Source organism: Macrobrachium rosenbergii, chromosome 22 (genome assembly GCF_040412425.1).
Source record: "Macrobrachium rosenbergii isolate ZJJX-2024 chromosome 22, ASM4041242v1, whole genome shotgun sequence".
NCBI classification, from domain to species: domain Eukaryota; kingdom Metazoa; phylum Arthropoda; class Malacostraca; order Decapoda; family Palaemonidae; genus Macrobrachium; species Macrobrachium rosenbergii.
The window spans coordinates 47,588,808-47,608,390 of record NC_089762.1 but is presented as its reverse complement, the minus strand read 5'-3'; the positions used below and the strand labels follow the sequence as shown (position 1 = coordinate 47,608,390).

The 19,583-nt window shown below is 34.4% G+C and overlaps 2 protein-coding genes across 2 annotated transcripts in view; both read left to right on the top strand.

The window, feature by feature from the left end:
* The window catches only part of LOC136850841 (putative neural-cadherin 2), an 812,567-nt gene that overhangs the window by 120,521 nt on the left and 672,463 nt on the right, over positions 1–19,583 (top strand).
* LOC136850493 (uncharacterized) lies at positions 14,067–17,596 on the top strand. The gene is made up of 2 exons (XM_067124064.1): positions 14,067–14,164; positions 17,131–17,596. The coding sequence occupies exons 1-2, from the start codon at positions 14,067–14,069 to the stop codon at positions 17,594–17,596; spliced, it is 564 nt and encodes a 187-aa protein (XP_066980165.1).

Below are 19,583 nucleotides of genomic sequence, written 5' to 3'. Positions count from 1 at the left end.
ATGTGTCCATGATATTTTTTGCAAGTGCACTGATAATAATGTAAGATTTCCCTGTTAAACGTTTAACGAGAGCCTTCGTAACGTTCGGTAAAATTCTTTGCGTTATTATTCCTCGATGGCGTTTTCAAAGTATTATCGGCATAACATTTTATATTGATGTTGTAGTTATAGATCTGTTGTACTTTCTGTATGTGTGTGTAGGTGCATGTATGTGTGTGTGTGAGAGAGAGAGAGAGAGAGAGAGAGAGAGAGAGAGAGAGAGAGAGAGAGAGAGAGAGAGAGATTTGTGCTGCACCATATCCTTGTTTTTATCTGTTTTCTTTACTAGTCCGAGACGAGGGCGTCTTAATAATCCCCTCACAAATAATAAAAAAGAAACATTCTCCTCCCAGTTGAGGCGAAATGTTTATTTTTCGCTGTTTTAAAAAGTGGCACTCTTTAAGTACGCTCGTTAGCTGATCATAAAAGTTAACGAAAGCCTTGGGTTTTTCCTAATTTTACTTAATAATGTTCAGTCTTAGAAGACGTGTATTATGAAAAAAATGTCCTTTTCGTTTTGACATTTCTTCGGTAAGTCTTCAAGCGAAATTTTGAAAATTATCTTTGCAATGTAAATCCTAAAATATAATATTTCCAATGTACATTGCCCTTAGACGTATGATTTTGATGCGTAATATTTATAACTAAAGCATTGTTTTTTTTTTTTAGTGCATTGCTTAGGTAAAATTCCCCAATTCTTAAGAATTAAACTTAATAGTTTTGTGTTACCATTACAATAATGTTTTGTAACCAGCGATTAAACGTGAATGTTATTTATTTGGCTTTCATTTTTAAATCTTACATTTCATATTTTTAATATATTTTTTTTATCTTATATCGAATGTAATGGTTTTTTAACTTCTTCCGTGGGCATCAAATAACCTTAAGTCAATTATTCAACTCAGTGGTTTCATTGTCATGGAACAAACATAAAAAAAACTCACGCACAAAGACAAAAAATCACATGAGAACGGAAAGAAAACAGCCATAAAGAATATTCTCATAAGAAGACGTTAGCTACAGGCACCATCATCTCATATTTTGGAGTCCCAACCTCATGTTATGTACTCTATATCGTATATTATACCTAATACTTTAGAGTCCCAACCTCATGCCATGTGCTCTATATATCTTATATTATACCTAATACTTTAGAGTCCCAAACTATATATCTTATACCTAATACTTTAGAGTCCCAACCTCATGTCATGTACTCTATATATCTTGTATTATACCTAATTCTTTAGAGTCCCAACCTCATGTCATGTACTCTATATATCTTATATTATACCTAATTCTTTAGATTCCCAACCTCATGTCATTTACTCTACATGTCTTATATTTTACCTAAATACTTTAGAGTCCCAACCTCATGTCATTTGCTCTATATATCTTATATTTTAAATAGATACTTTAGAGTCCCAACCTCATGTCATGTACTCATTGTATCTTAAACCTAACACTTTAGAGTCCCAACCTCATGCCATGTGCTCTATATATCTTATACCTAAATACTTTAGAGTCCCAACCTCATGTCATTTACTTTATATATCTTACATTATACCTAAATACTTTAGAGTCCCAACCTCATGTCATGTACTCTATGTATCTTATATTATACCAAAATACGTTTAGAGTCCCAACCTCATGTCATTTACTTTATACATCTTATATTTTACCTAAATACTTTAGAGTCCCAACCTCATGTCATGTACTCTATATATCTTATATTTTACCTAAATACTTTAGAGTCCCAACCTCATGCCATTTACTCTATATATCTCATATCACAGCTAACTTCCTCAATTCACCCCAACTCATTCCATCTTATCCAACCCAAAACGCCTCGAAACTCGACCAAATCACGGGGGCCATGTCACACGCGTATTAAGAAACCGGCAATAATGGTCTCGGAGAGAAAAACGGGGCGGAAAAGAAATGTAACACCGAGCGTTTAGGGAAGAAGGGAAGGCAATTAAGGGTCGGGAGGTGAAGGAGATAGGATAGTAAAAGATGGATTGAGAGAGAGAGAGAGAGAGAGAGAGAGAGAGAGAGAGAGAGCGAACGAGTTCCAAGGGCGAAGGCGTGATTCATTTCAAACAGTTTTGCCGAGGGACTTGGAATAGTTCTTTTAATGGTCGTCAGGGATTATGAAGGGATTTGTGTGTATATATATATGTATGACTATTTATCACATCACCGTGATTCATATACAATCAGAGCTACAAACCTTTAATGTCATTCACTCTACATAGTAATATATTTTCATATATGTTACCGAATATTTTTAGGTGATAATAAGTCCACCGTCCCGTGGGATCGAACCAGCGACGGACGGGAATCATACAGTGACACACTAACCAGTCGGCCATAGGTATAAATGAATACCATCTCCCATACCGTCGAACTCAGGTGTTTTGCGTTTGGAGACGATATCCCCACCTCTGCCATGTTGGCCGTGTAGTGCGTTTGTCGCATTTAGCCATATTATGACTATTTATCATCACCGTGATTCATATACAATAGCTACAAACGTCCTTTAATATCAATTCACTTTCGGAAGTAATATATTTTCATATATGTTACCGTGAATTTTAGGTGATAATAAGTCCACCGTCCCGTGGGATCGAACCAGCGACGGACTTTACAGTGACACACTAACCAGTCGGCCACAAGAGAGGTATAAATGAATACCATCTCCCATCAGCCCACCCGTCGAACTCAGGTGTTTTGCGTTTGGAGACGATATCCACCCACCTCTGCCATGTTGGCCGTGTAGTGCGTTTGTCGCACGTAGCCATATTATGACTGGTTCGATCCCACGGGACGGTGGACTTATTATCACCTAAAATTCCCTTATATATGAAAAAATATATTATACCTGAGGTAGAGTGAATTGATATTAGACGTTCCCAACCTCATTGTCATGAATACGGTGATGTGATAAATAGTCATATCTTACGTGCGATTAAACGCACTACACGGCCAACATTTGGATATCGTCTCCAAACGCAAAACACCTGAGTTCGACGGGTGGGCTGATGGGAGATATATTCATTTATACCAAAATACTTGGTTAGTCCCAACCTGATTCCCCGTCCGTCGCTATATATCGATACGGGACGGTGGACTTTTATCAGTCCTAACCCCCTTCGGTAACATATATGAAAATATATTACTTTATATATCTTATATTATAGGACGTTTAATAGCTTTCTGATTGTATATGAATCACGGTGATGTGATAAATAGTCATAATATGGCTACGTGCGACAAACGCACTACACGGCCAACATGGCAGAGGTGGGTGGATATCGTCTCCAAACGCAAAACACCTGAGTTCGACGGGTGGGCTGATGGGAGATGGTATTCATTTATACCTCTCTTGTGGCCGACTGGTTAGTGTGTCACTGTAAGTCCTGATTCCCCCGTCCGTCGCTGGTTCGATCCCACGGGACGGTGGACTTATTATCACCTAAAAATTCCCCTTCGGTAACATATATGAAAATATATTACTTCCGAGGGAGTGAATTGGATATTAAAGGACGTTTGTAGCTTTCTGATTGTATATGAATCACGGTGATGTGATAAATAGTCATAATATGGCTACGTGCGACAAACGCACTACACGGCCAACATGGCAGAGGTGGGTGGATATCGTCTCCAAACGCAAAACACCTGAGTTCGACGGGTGGGCTGATGGGAGATGGTATTCATTTATACCTCTCTTGTGGCCGACTGGTTAGTGTGTCACTGTAAGTCCTGATTCCCCGTCCGTCGCTGGTTCGATCCCACGGGACGGTGGACTTATTATCACCTAAAATTCCCCTTCGGTAACATATATGAAAATATATTACTTCCGAGGTAGAGTGAATTGGATATTAAAGGACGTTTGTAGCTTTCTGATTGTATATGAATCACGGTGATGTGATAAATAGTCATAATATGGCTACGTGCGACAAACGCACTACACGGCCAACATGGCAGAGGTGGGTGGATATCGTCTCCAAACGCAAAACACCTGAGTTCGACGGGTGGGCTGATGGGAGATGGTATTCATTTATACCTCTCTTGTGGCCGACTGGTTAGTGTGTCACTGTAAGTCCTGATTCCCCCGTCCGTCGCTGGTTCGATCCCACGGGACGGTGGACTTATTATCACCTAAAAATTCCCCTTCGGTAACATATATGAAAATATATTACTTCCGAGGTAGAGTGAATTGGATATTAAAGGACGTTTGTAGCTTTCTGATTATATATATGTATATATATATAGACATATACATATATATATATGTATATATACACACACACATATATATATATATATATTATAATTATATGTATTATATATATAATATATATACATATATATACATGTATAGTATATATATATTATATATTTATATATATATATATATATATATATATATATATATATATATATATATATATATATATATATATTATGAGTATATATGGGTGTGTGTGTGTGTGTGCGTGCGCCAATTGGAGATTACGATAAATAATATAACTTTTCCTTTTGAAAGTTTTCATTATGAGAAATTGATATGTAGAAAAAAAAAATCCTTATGAATGGCATTTATTTCGAAGCAAACGAATAGTTAGGATTTTAGATTTTCTGAAAGTTTATGGGTTAACCGTAGTAAGATTTTTTTTCTGTACCCAGTTCATGAACTCTTCGAATTATGCAGAGCATTATAATCTTTTAATGCTTATTTTTGTACCGGCAGTGTCAGCGGAATTCGTAATCAGGACTTTGCATGAAAAGTAGCTCATTAATTGACAACTGCGATCCAGACATTACCTGCTGTCGGAAATGATTTTTGGCAATAACATTGCGGACATATTCATTTTTGTTTGTTGATTACCATTTTCTTGTCATTCCTGCGCCATGTCTTTCTTCTTTTCTCAAGTAGCATTTTATTGTTTCTCTTTCGTCCTTTTTTTGGGATGTCCTCTTTTCCTTTTTGTTCAGAGATGCTTTCTAGAAGTTCCAATATGAATTTCAGACGGAGGGGGAAAGTGGTTATGACATGTGGTGTTAAAATATATATCTGAAAAATAAAAAAAAATCCTTAAGAGGTTTTATTGATTCCAGAAAAAAATTTAATATTAAAAAAAAGGACAGTAATAATAAAAACTAGACATGCAAGTAATTTTAAATTTTGAAGTTCTAATATGAATTCAAACGGAGAGGGAAAGTGATTATAACATGTGAAGTTAAAATATATATTTAAAAAAAAATCCATAAGAGGTTGTACTGAGTCCAGAAAAAAATTACTCAACATTAAAAAAGAGACAAATAATAATAAAAACTAAACATGAAAGATTTTAAGCCGTTTTCCATTCTGAAAAATAAACATGCAAGTAATTTTAGGGTTTGAAGAGTTTTCCATTCTAAAAGGTCTTATACTAAACGATTCTTCTGGGATGAGGTGCTTGGGGGAATCATATTAAAAGCCAGAACTCATATTTCCTAGATATTGTTCAAGGCAATGCAATAACAGTAAAGCTTTTAAAGCCTGCAACACCTGTTGCGAGATATTAAAATTCTCGAAGAACTAGGTTCATGACGGAACATTACGAAGGAAATTTGAATATGGAAATAAGAGGAAATTGCCAATAAGTTTTAAATTAAGGTCGCAGCTTTATAAGTAACAGGAGAAATTAAGTTTCCGTAGCGTCGTATGTTGATGTGATAATATGAAAACTGAGTCAGTTTAGAGATTGTACTGATTTCAAACCTAGGTTGAAGCTTAATAATAATTATTATCACCAGGTTTACTCGAGGTTAAATCGATTTATGATTTTTCTGATAAACTTGGGAAATCGATATAACTTGACTATACACACACACACACACACACACACACACACACACACACACACACACACACACAACTTAGAGATTGTACTAATTTCAAACCTAGGTTGAAGCTTAATAATAATTATTATCACCAGGTTTACTCGAGGTTAAATAGATTTATGATTTTTCTGATAAAACACACACACACAACTTAGAGATTGCGCTACTTTCAAACCTAAGTTGAAGCCTAATAAATTATTATTACCAATAGGTTTACTCGCGGTTAAATCGACTTATGATTTTCTGATAAACTTGGAAAATCGATATAACTTGACCACACACACACACACACACACACACACACACACACACACACACACACACACACACACACACACACACACACACACATACACAAAGATAAATGATTTTGTACCCCAAAACACTCATAACAGACACTACCAAGTGTGTGTTTATGAAAAACATAATAGTACATAGGATGATATTGTTACAAATTGATGTTCATTCAGCATTAACATTTTTTATTGTAATTTTTTGTCATTATTTTTGAAGTTCAAAAGGACTTTTATTTCCATTTGATGTGAGACTCTGGATTTCAAGTACTCAGTTGAGAGAAAAAATACTAAGATTTTCAATAGGTCAATATATATATATATATATATATATATATATATATATATATATATATATATATATATATAATACATATATATATATAGTATATATATATATATATATATATATATATATATATATATATATATATATAATTTTGTGTGTATGTGTGAGGGTGTGTGTGTGTGTGTGTGTGTGTATGTGTTTGTGTATTCAAGTATGCGTGCGCGCGCGTGCGTGTTGACGACATTAATCCGTCAGCATAAGAAAGAAAATGCCGAATCGCAATTCATTTGGTGGATTTTGCCACCCATTTCCAAAAGCAATGATTGCAGGTACTGTTTGCATTCCATAAACGGCTGCCGACGATCCACAGTATCCTATATCCTAAAAGTTCCTTTCTAAACAGAGACCGAATTGACAGGTCCTATCATAAGACTCATGTGGCGAATCGTCAAACCTTGTGGGTGGATGAAACACATTTTTATCTGGGGAAAGCGCTTTCTTTTCTGAACGATAATGACGGCGAAGAGAGAGAGAGAGAGAGAGAGAGAGAGAGAGAGAGAGAGAGAGAGAGAGAGAGAGAGAGAGAGAGAGAGAGAGAGTGTTAAGGACTCATTAACATTCATATTGAATTTGTGCTTATGGCTTCCATTTCGTCCAGTCAACGCGAACTGGAAAGAAAAACGATTTGGTCAATCTGAACCCATCCTGGGCTGACTGAGTCTGTAGTCCATTGGCATTTCTGATTGGTAATACGGAGAGGCTAACAGGGAATGCACATGCACACACATATATACACATACATATATATATATATATATATATATATATATATATATATATATATATATATATATATATTTAATAAGAAATAATGTATATATATAAGATAAATAATATATATCTATATATAATGCACACATACATACAACCATTGTCTCTTGTGTACTGTCGGTTAATTGGTTGTAATAAAGATAATTAATCTTCCGTTAACACAAATTAGCCCTAATGATATTTATAATTACACTCATATAACTCATTTTGTTGTGCATTTCATATTTGAGATTTTAAGAATCACTTTCATCCTTAAATATGGAAGGTACAAAAAAAAATTTTTTTTTGTTACGGTAATAATTATTTTTATGCCAAATATTAATTACTTGAATGTATTCAAGTTTAGCGTCCAAGTAAATTGTAAAGATGTAATAACTGAATAATAATTGGATGAAATAAAAAAAAAAAACTGGTGAAAAGTAAAACTTAAGTAGCTAAAGTATATACTCAGCGAACCGTGTAACTTGACTCTCTCTCTCTCTCTCTCTCTCTCTCTCTCTCTCTCTCTCTCTCTCTCTCTCCTTGCGCGTTGAGGCCGAAATTATCACAAATTCCAAGTGCTCGGAATGCTGTCCCATCACAGCGGCACGCTGCATTATCTCTTTGTTGCTTGGCTGTTCCCCATCATGGGCCTTTCCTGCAATTCTGTCCGTTTTCCAACGCTGGATTTAACGCTTTTTATTTTGCCTGGATTATTTTCGCTCCGACTATTTCACTTGCAAATAAAAGGAAGGTGAAAAAAGAAGCAGTGACTGTAGATTGATAGAGCTAAGTTCAGAGTTTAATGAGGTACGTGAAATGGGTATTTTCGAAGATTTGCATCTGATGAGAAAATATGCAGTTGAGACTTCACAGTTAAGGTGGCATTAAATTGAAACAAATTAAGGCAGTAATAGGAGGAAAAAACGAAAGAATAACTTTGAATTAATAGAGCGAAGAGGATAATTGAATGGATATTCTCCAAGACATGCATCTGATGATGAGATATGCACTCGGGACTTCGCAGTGCAGGTGGCATCATAATTAAGACAAATTAAGGCAGTAATAGAAGGCAAAAAATGAAAGAATAACTTTAAATTAATAGAGCAAAGAGGGTAATTGAATGGATATTTTCCAAGACATGTATCTGATGATAAAATATGCAGTTGAGACTTCACAGTGCAGGTGGCCTCAAAATTGAAACAAATTAAGACAGTAATAGAAGGAAAAAAAGAAAGAATGACTTTAAATAGAGTGAAGACGTTAATTGAATGATATTTTCCAAGACATTCATCTGGTGATAAAATATGCATTTGAGACTTCACAATGCAGGTGGCATCAAAATTGAGACAAATTAAGACAGTAATAGGAGGAAAATAAAAAAAAGAGAGGAACTTTAAAATAATAGAGCGAAGAAGGTAATTGAATGCAGTTGGCATCATAATTAAGATCAGTTAAGACAGGTATAGAGATTAAAAGTGTTTGTCATCATCTCAGAGTGCTGATTATGCTTTTAGTTCGTGGCACCTTGAAGAATATTTTTGCATTTCACTTTTCCAGACCTTCCCATGAATTCTTTCCATGGAACCGGACAAATACTTAATATTTCGGGTATTTCTTCGTCCCTATGAAGCAATTAAGAATCCGGACCATTAGCTAAATATGACGGATTTACCTTTTTGTAAGATATCGTGTCCGGATCCTGATTATCAGCAAAATTGGATGAGTTTAATCGTTGGCCTCTGACTAACCGTTTTGAAAACATTTAAAACTTCACACACATATTGTTAAGAAAAAATTCAACAAAACTACTAACAGGCGAAAGACACACTTCTCAAATGAAAATAAATTGAAATCCTAAATTATGACCTAATACCATTTATCAGTTAACAAAAACAAAAAGAAAATTGTAGCAGACAGTCGAAATAAAATAAAAAAAAAGAAAATTATACCAAAAGTACTAACAAATGAAAGATTCATTTCTCTGTAGAAAGTAAGTAGAAAACTGATTTAAGACTTAATACCTTTTTAAAAAATGCAACGGCATTTAGCCTACCATGTAGCAGACAGTCTAAATAAGACAAAGAGGAAAAAATAAAAAAGGAAATACTATTTTTTTTATTTCAACAGCATTTAGCCTACCACGTAGCAGAGAACCAAAATAAGATAGAGATTAAAAATAAAAATAAAAAGGAAAAAAACATAATATAAGAGCTAATTCTTTTTTATTTCAACATCATTTAGCCTATCACGTAGCAGACAGTCAAAATAAGATAGAGATTAAAGAGAAAAATTAAAAGAAAAACCAAATTTAAGAGCTAATACTTTTTTTTTATTGAAACAGCATTTAGCCTACCATGTAGCAGTCAAAATAAGATAGAGAGGGAAAAATAAAAAAAGGAAAAAAGTATTTTGGTTCTTGCTTTAATCGACAATTCCCGAGACAGTCCCGGCGGCATGTAATATGAATCAGACATTCATGAGTGTCAGGAAGTATTTTCGGCTTAATTAGCTGTGGGAATTTAATCTACATATAAATACACTAGTTTCAGGACATCTTGTGTTGCCGGGGAAGCCTTTACCCGAATGCGGTTTTTCATCTCTCTCTCTCTCTCTCTCTCTCTCTCTCTCTCTCTCTCTCTCTCTCTCTCGGGCATTATTCGCGCGTTGATGTAAAATAATTTTTTTCATCAAAGATTTTTTTTACCTAGGATTTTTTTTTTTATCTTACGTAAATGATTTACATGGTGCTTATTTTCATGTTTTGCTTCGTAATGCAACAAGTTTAGTTTGATGTAAAATAATTTTTTATCAAAGATTTTTTTTTATCAAAATTTTTTTACGTAAATGATTTACATGATGCTTATTTTTATGTTATACCTCGTAATGCAACAATTTTAGTTTGATGTAAATTTTTTTATCAAAGATTTTTTTATTAAGGATTTTGTTACGTAAATGATTTACATGATGCTTATTTTCATGTTATGCTTAATTTGCTGCAAGTTTACTTTGTTGATGTAAATTCTTTATTCAAAGATTTTCATTGCGATTTTTTTTTTATTTTATGTAAATGGTTTACATGATGCTTATTTTCATGTTTTACTTCATAATGCAGCAAGTTTAGTTTGTTGATGTAAATTTTTTTATCAAAGATTTTTTTTCATTGATAATTTTTATTTTTATTTTACATTAATAATATTACTCTGTTCTTATTTTGATGTTTTCTTTGTAATGATGTATGTTTTTTTTATCAGGAAATTTTTTTATTATATTTTTTTCACTTTGCGTAAATATTATACTCTGTTCTTATTTTGATGATTTACTCTGTAATGCTGTATGTTTTTCTTTTACAAAATCGCTAAAATCTAAATAATTTTGTTGTACTCATTAATCCCCCATTCATTCCATATGGAATATAATCCAGCATAAATCCGCCTGCCAAAGGATTAGTATTTTACCCTCAAGTTCTGGAATATCTAATAGGCGACTTCACTTTCTAATAAAAAAAAAGAATAAATTCATATCAAGGAATAAATAAATTCATACGCGCAAGAAAACATTCATTCCATGCAGAATTCAAATCCAGCATAAATCCGCCTGCCAAAGGATTAATATTCTACCCTCAATTTCCTGAAGATCTAGTTGACGACTTATGTTTCCGACGAAAAATAAATTCATATCAGATCCCAAGCCTTCTCAGGAAAGTGCTTGTTCATAACCCTCATTTCACAGGCCATACTGTGGTATCGCAACATACAGCCTGTACTAAAACCTCGTTCATTGACAGCGTTGGGTATATTGATACCCATAAGTTTAATAAACATTTAGGCTGCTTCAGAGGAACTTGTAAAATTCCCACCATATTTTTTTTTTCAGATTAATTCTTTATTTATCGACTATTCTTGTACTTATGAATTTTTCTATTTTTATTGATACCCATAAGTTTAATAAAAAAAAATTGTGCTGCTTCAGAGAACCTTGTACAATTGCCACCATATTTCTTTTTTTTTTCTTCAGATTAATTCTTTATTTATCGACTATTCTTGCACGTATGAATTTATTTATTTTTATTGATACTCATAAGCTCATGGAAATTTTTATTAAACTTACGAGTATCAATAAAAATAAATAAATTCATACGTGCAAGAATAGTCGATAAATAAAGAATTAATGTAAAAAAAAAAGAAATATGGTGGCAATTGTACAAGGTTCTCTGAAGGAGCACAAATTTTTTGTTTATTAAACTTATGGGTATTAATAAAAATAGAAAAATTCATAAGTGCAAGAATAGTCGACAGATAAAGAATTAATCTAAAAAAATGGTGACAGTTGCACAAGGTTCTCTGAAGCAGTACAATTTTTTTCTTATTAAACTTATGGGTATCAATAAAAATTGAAAAATTCGTAAGTGCAAGAATAGTCGATAGATAAGGAATTAATAAAAAAATATGGTGGAAATTTTACGAGTTCCTCTGAAGCAGCACAATTTTTTTCTTATTAAACTTATGGGTATCAATAAAAATAGAAAAATTCATAAGTGTAAGAATAGTCGATAGATAAGGAATTAATCTAAAAAAAAAGTGGTGGGAATTTTACAAGTTCCTCTGAAGCAGCCCAAATGTTTATCAAACTTATGGGTATCAATATACCCAACGCTCCGCAGTTTTCCAGCGAAGAGAATGAACGAGGTTTTAGTACAGGCTGTATGTTGCGATACCACAGTATGGCCTGTGAAATGAGGGTTAGGAACAAGTACTTTCCTTAGAAGGCTTGGGATCTGAATTGTGAAATTTTGCTCTAGAAGCGTGCCAAATGGTTGGTTAAGTAGCCCGGTAACTTACAGAAAAGCCCAAAGGGTGTAGGGACGTTGAGGGTTGGTATGGGCATTCTGAATGCTCTGTCGTTTTATCATTTAATTATTTGTATATTTATTTATTTAGTTATCCATTTATTTATTTATTTATTTATTTATTTATTTATTTATTTATTTATTTTTTGCTTTGCATTAGTTTTTACAGCATTGCTTCAAATTGCACGTTTTTCTCTTTGCTCTAAAGATATTTGACGATTTGGAAAAATAACGCCGTATATCTGAAATTTGAAACTTTAGTCTTATACTCGTGTTTCACACTTATTTTTACGAGATTAAATATTCATGCAGTTGCTGTGCCCAAGTTTTTAATGCCTAACTTTTCAACAGTGGTTAGTAATCCTTTACAGAAATAATGCTGCCTGAAAGATCACCCTCCAGTTACTAAAGTATAATCATTCTGCTGCTTCTTGGCTTTTGTGAATTGAACAGAAGCATAAAATTTCTTCTGAGAGACCTTTGGCAGTTTCTCATTCAAGAAACTTTAGGTGACATTTGTATCATTTTAGGAAAAGTATGTTGGATTATTTTATGTTCCGTCCATCGCAAAATTGGGTTGTTTATCGACGCAGTATATTATCAAACATTGTGGTTGTAAGTTACAAGGGAAATTGAATTGAAGTGAATTGAATATAGAATTTAGGACAGAGGCCAAGTACTGGGACCCGTGAAGTCATTCAGCGCTGAAACGGAAATAGACAGTAAAAGGTTTGAAAGGTGTAACAGGAGGAAAAACCTCAAAGCAGTTGCACTATGAATCAATTGTTAGGAGAGGGTGGAAAGTAAGATGGAAGAAAGAGAATATGAAAAGAAGGTTCAGTAAAAGGAACGAAAGAGGTTGCAGCTAGGGGCCGAAGGCATGCTGCAAAGAACCTTAAGTAGTGCCTACAGTGCACCGTGTGAGGTGCACTGACGACACTACCCCCCTACGGGTGATATCCAGTCTTGGTTAAAGAGTTCCCTTTATGTTTCGATGGTAAGTCAACTAGGAAATTTAACTGTTGCAATTCGCAGAGGAAATCTGAATTTCGTCTTGACGAAAAAATTGCGAAAATGCTACAGCGTTTAGGTCTGAACGAATTCACGCAGATACTTTCTCATGAGTGAAATGATCACAAGCGCTTGTGAGCCGTGCTGATAAAACGAAAACTTAATCGGATTACGAGAGATAAAAGAAACACTTAACCTATTCGATTAGGAACTAATTCGGTCAAATAACATGATTTCATTACTGGTTAAAGCGGAAATTGCATTAAGTAATTTCCATATATTTATGTTGGCTTTGCAGTTGGGAGATGATGCATATTCATTTATGTTTCATGCAGTCCACGGCTAATAATCTTGAAATTTTTTGCCGGTTCTGAAGGGAATTTGATATTCGTTCTCTTGCGCAGATACTGTGTATCACTGGTAAATCTATTTTTGTTAGAGGATGTACCCAAAAAAAGATTATATCCGTATTTATATTTTTGATTGTGATAGAGTTGCGTTATTATTATTATTATTTTGTCTTAATGTTCAAATACCAAAAATGGTCAAATGTATATATATATATATATATATATATATATATATATATATATATATATATATATATATATATATATATATATATATATATATATATATATATATATATATATATATATATATATATAAATATATATATATTTTATATATTATAACTTTAATCATATTTTCATCCATGTTATAATCATTAAAATGTGATGGCATTCTTTGTTACTTCTACTACTGAAAATGAAAATTATTATTATTATTATTATTATTATTATTATTATTATTATTATTTATTATTATTACCATAAAAACAATATTGTGAATGGTGCAACTCAGTCTAGAGCGCTCGGCTTGCATTATGCAAGGCCTTGGGCCGATTCCCAGCCTGTCTCCACCCGTCGACCTAGTTGTGAATGGGTACCAGAGTCTTCTGTGGGTCAGAGGCATGCCCCCAAGGTCAGCCTAGGTCATTGTATGATATGTGATTAACTACGACTTTGAACAACGATAATAACAGTAATTATTATTGACATAACAAGGGAAACGAATCCGCGATAGAAGTTTCCAGAGCAGTTCCCAAGCAGTTCCCAACATAAGGGCGACGTATCGTGAATTCCGTTCCCTCGGCGGAAAACAGGAATTAATGATGTTCCGTTCCCCTAATTACGGCTCCGCGCCGTCATTACGTTCATGGTAAGTGATGGAGAAAAAATTAATTAATATAATGACGTTGGTCCAATATCACACAATCTGCGTCCGCATTCTCCCGATGAGATGGCGCTTCGTGTGTTTGGAGTTTTCCGTTTTTTTTTTTTTTTTTTTTTTTTTCTCGCGTCGGTTTTTTGTCGTGCGTGGTTCGGGCCCCGGGAGAAAATTTTCATAATTTATTTTTTTCTTTGGTTATCCTGTAAAATTCTCGATGAATTTTGCCTTGGTTACTTAGAGTTTATATATATTTTTTTATACAATATTCATTGAGATTATTGTAAATGTGTGATTGTATTAAAGGGCGATTTATTATTATATTCAACATCATCACGCATAACTAAGACACCATTGGAATTTACTGTGTCTCGCTGAGCACTTATCTATAATGTCTATTTTGTTCCTTCTCTTTCTAGTCTAGCCAGTTACTTCCATCAGCATTTAAACGCATTTTCTGCTTACATATTCTCCCTTTTTTCTGTTCTTTTTGATATCTAAGTTATATCTTTCATATCTGCCGAGAATTAACCGGTCTTTCCATATCATGATAGGTCCCATATTCTTTGAATCACAAGTGTTTACTTGTTCCAGTGGTCAGGGTTGTTTTGGTATTAGTCGAAATATATGCTTTTTTTTGGCGTGTTACTTATGTTCATAAAACTCCATAAATTCTTATAGAAGTATATATTGTATAACGTTAGCATTCAAATCTGTGACAGTTGCTTTGAGGGCAGTGAACATATTCACATTAGGTAACGCAAAATTAGCTTCAGACCAACAAAATACTTAAACAAGCTGCCATACTGTAAACATTCACCTAAAAAACATAAACACAAGCCCTGTCAAAATATAAAAGACATCAGGGAATACCCTCAGAATGTGGTTTTAAGTCCCTTTTACGATTATGCTTCAAATCGAGTCTCTCCGAAGTCGGGAGGATCCCTGCGTCACCCCTTCGCACTTTCCGAAAGTTTGAGACGTTTGGCGGGAAAACTTTTTGGCGGCAAATGCGAGAGGATTATGGGACATAGGTGCGCCATTCTGTGGCCGGGTGGTCGACTGGAGGAGAACCGACTGATTCGTTCCATTGTGCGTTTCCTTACCTCCTCTTAACCTTCGTCTTTCTTGCGCTTTCGGTGTCGATTTTGTTCTGTTTCAGCCGTCAGAGACAAAGTTGGCCTTTTTCTTCTTCAGTATTTTCTTGTCTCAGGAAAATGAAAGGTGAGAAATGTCCCTCAGTTAAATCACAAAGATTAAGATGGGAACAGAAACATCTGTTGGTTATTCATTGTATTTCAGCTTAATTTAGGAGTCTTTGATCAGTAGCTTTCTCGTCACCTAAGGGAGAGGTTTTATAAGTTCGACCCCTGGGAGGGTACAGGCTGTTGGACACCGTTAAAAATACGTTGTGCTTATGTTGGTCTTGGCAGAGATTTATATGTGTACCTGGTAGATGGACGATTGTGGAGGTCACAGGCATGCTGACGCCTGACAATCATTTTCTTACTTGGAAAAGTGGGTATAACCAAAAGTATCTGTCTGTTCTATCATATATATATATATATATATATATATATATATATATATATATATATATATATATATATATATATATATATATATATATATATATATATATATATATATATATATATATCACACATTACCACAGGTGAAAAATAAGAAACAGGGTGTAGGTCTGACCGGTTTCGACTTTATTTCCAAGCCATTGACGAAGGACTGATACAGAGTATGAGACATCACAAAATATATACTACAAAAATAGTACTGACGAAGACATACACACCGTTAGAGACTCCATATCCCTACTCAGGCCGGTGTCGAGGTAGGATGTGGAGTCTCTAACGGTTGTGTATGTTCGTCAGTACTATTCTTGTAGTATATATATTTGTGATGTCTCATACTCTGTATCAGTCCTTCGTCAATGGCTTGAAATAAAGTCGAAACCGGTCAGGACCTACACCCTGCTTCTTATTTTTCACCCGTGGTAATGTGTGATAAATGAATCACGTACAAAAGTGATAATAATCATATATATATATATATATATATATATATATATATATATATATATATATGTATATATATATATATATATATATATATGTACATATATATATACATATATATATATATGTGTGTGTGTGTGTATATATATATGTGTGTTTGTGTGTGTGTGTGTGTGTAGAGAGAGAGAGAGAGAGAGAGCAATTAGTCACAGTTTCTCAGATAGTAATACTACAATTAACATTAATAGCAACGTGCAACAGGAGCAATAAAACTTTATTTTCTTCCTCGTAACATTTTACAGCAAAGTGAAACTCATCGAAAAATAATCATTTCATCCCATCGAAACTTATCGCACCGTATAATCAGTTTCAACGTCTTCAACATTTAGTTGGTACAGTTTGTTTTTTTTTTTTTTTTTTTAGTTAATGGGCCAATAAGGCCACTTTCACGGTTCGCTTCTGTCCTCTTCATTCATTAGGTTAACTTCCCTCCTGAACAACCCTTGAATCCTCCGAGGAATTAGGCGATTCTAGATAAGAACAACTTGTGTGGGTGAACTGGCTGGCTGCTCTTGGAGGTCTCCTCCACCCCCTCCCCGAGCCCTACCCCTGAGTCACCCCCGACCTCTGAGTTCTGTGAGACACCCTTCCTGGTCCCCGACCCCTAAGTCCCCACCCCTTTCCCAGTACTATTCCCCCACCCCCTGAGTTCCACCTGACCCCCTCCCCAGAGTCGCCCCTGACCTCCTCCCCAGTCGTCCCCACCCTCCCCAGTCCCCTGACCCCATCCCCAGAGTCCCCTGATCCCCACCCCAGAGTCCCCTCCCCTCCCCCAGAGTCCCCTGACCCCATCCCCAGTGGCCTCCCCCTCCCCAGAGTCCCCACCCGACCCCATCCCCAGTCGTCCCTGACTCTCTCCCCATTCCCCCGACCCCATCCCCAGTCGCCCCCTCCCCAAGATTCCCCCATTCCCCGACTACTCCCCAGTCACCCCCCGACCCCCTCCACACTCCCCATCCTCCGGAAAAGCAGTTACACAGCCAACCCCCACCCATCCCCTCCCGTCGGCCCCTCGGCCCCTCCTCTCCGTAAAACCGGTCTCACTGACACCCCACCCACCCACCCAACCCCCTCTTCCCTCACAACGGAATAAGAAATAATGGAAGATCTTTATTAAGCCGCGATATCGTTCCAAGAATCCGGAGTTTAATTCACTGTATTTTTTGAGTGAGATCAGTGGATGAAAGGGTACCCCTTCCCACCCCTCGTTTAATGAGCTTTGGCTATTTAGTTAACGGTATCTTTTTGTTGACCATCAAGTACTTCATTCGATGGGAGGTCATTTTTATTTAATTTTCCTTTTATTTCTCATGTTTTTTTTTTTTTTCGTTTCTTCACGAGCAACGAGAAGTGAGTTAAAGGCGTCTTGCTCAGCTGTTGCTGTGACCTACTGTATTTTGATTCGTTTTATGGAGTATATATATATATATATATATATATATATATATATATATATATATATATATATATATATATATATATATATATATATATATATATATATATGTTTCCTTTGAAATTCACTTGGAATAATCTTCACCGGTTAACCTGTGAAGTTTAACATTATTAATTATGAGAATTCAATAATCATTTCATCATCTAGGTACCTTTTTTTCGTTTAAATCTCCTAATTAGGATGAAGTCTAATGAGAAACCAACAGATGTTTCTGTTTCCGTACCAATCTTTGTAATTTAATTGGTGTGGTATTTTTACCCCCTTTCATTTTAAACAGCAAATCGTATCTTTTTTTAGATACAGGTAAACTGGTGGATGGGATTCTGAATTCTGCTGAAATTTGGATATACTTGGATGAACGGTTCCGATGGATTAATTACATGAAACGTGAATTATTATTATTATTTTTTTGCTTCTTTGTTTAAAGGAATTTCTCATTTTGTTGAACGTTATAATATAATTTATTGTGAACATTTTACAATCTACTATTCCTATATATACTGTACATTAAAGTATTTGTAGTTTTAAATTAAATTAAATTAGCCACGGAATATGCATAGTTAAATCTGTAAACCATTTTACATAAGATATTTAGACACCATTAAAAATGACAGTGTACACATTAATTCTGTAAACTGTTTACATAACAAGTCTCGATGCTTCATCCCGAAGCTTTCAAGAATTTTGTATCTTTGTGTCTTTATCTTAGCAGTTAATTTTTCTTTTAATGTATCGTAATTCAGTGTTGTATCTGGTTAACTGCAATTCACCAATGCAGGCATTGACACCTACAATAACGGTATGTTGCAATTTTCTCTTTCATTCGCTGAAAATCCAATTATAACAGATTTAGCATTTTGTGGGCACCTAATTAAACAGATATTATGAAAAATATTCTCACCAACCATAAAACAATTTCATTATTCATTTTGCAAAAAATACAAATTTTGATAGAATAATATCCTCATAATTTTGTGCATCACCGTTAATATTATTTCTTGCACCCAACGGACATAACAGTTCTCCTTGCACCTTTAATGATTCATTAACATTCTTATTCTTTATTTAGTAGTTTGTTCATTTATCTTTGTTTCGTAATAACTGATGTCCTCTTTCTGCATTTCATGGTATCTTTTGTAATTTCTTTAAAATGAACACCATGTTTTTTTGGAAGCTTGAATTTCGAGTCAGTGGCCGCTGCAGGCCTGTTCTATATGAATAGGGGTCATCTCCTGAATAATAATAATAATAATAATAATAATAATAATAATAATAATAATAATAATAATAATAATAATAATAATAAGTCTGTCCAATGAAGTTTGTTTGGGAGGTCTTCTTCCGAAGTAATAATAATAATAATAATAATAATAATAATAATAATAATAATAATAATAATAATAATAATAATAATAATAATAATAACAACTTTTTTGGAAGGAAATGCTTTATGTACGCATCGGTAGATAGTGTTCTTATATGGACTTATAAATTTCATCGACTTAACCTGGTACTGTGAATGGGAATATTTGATTACGATGAATTCATAGGAGATTAAGGAATTACCAGTTCTGCAAGTGACTTCAACTGGTGTAATATATAATGGTGCAATATACGATGATAT

Excerpts from the sequence above, each read along its gene's own strand:
- LOC136850493 (XM_067124064.1), top strand. The coding sequence starts at position 14,067 with ATGCAAGGCCTTGGGCCGATTCCCAGCCTGTCTCCACCCGTCGACCTA. Across the intron at positions 14,165-17,130 it reads GTCAGAGGCATGCCCCCAAG|TACTATTCCCCCACCCCCTG; the intron begins GTCAGCCTAGGT and ends CCCCTTTCCCAG.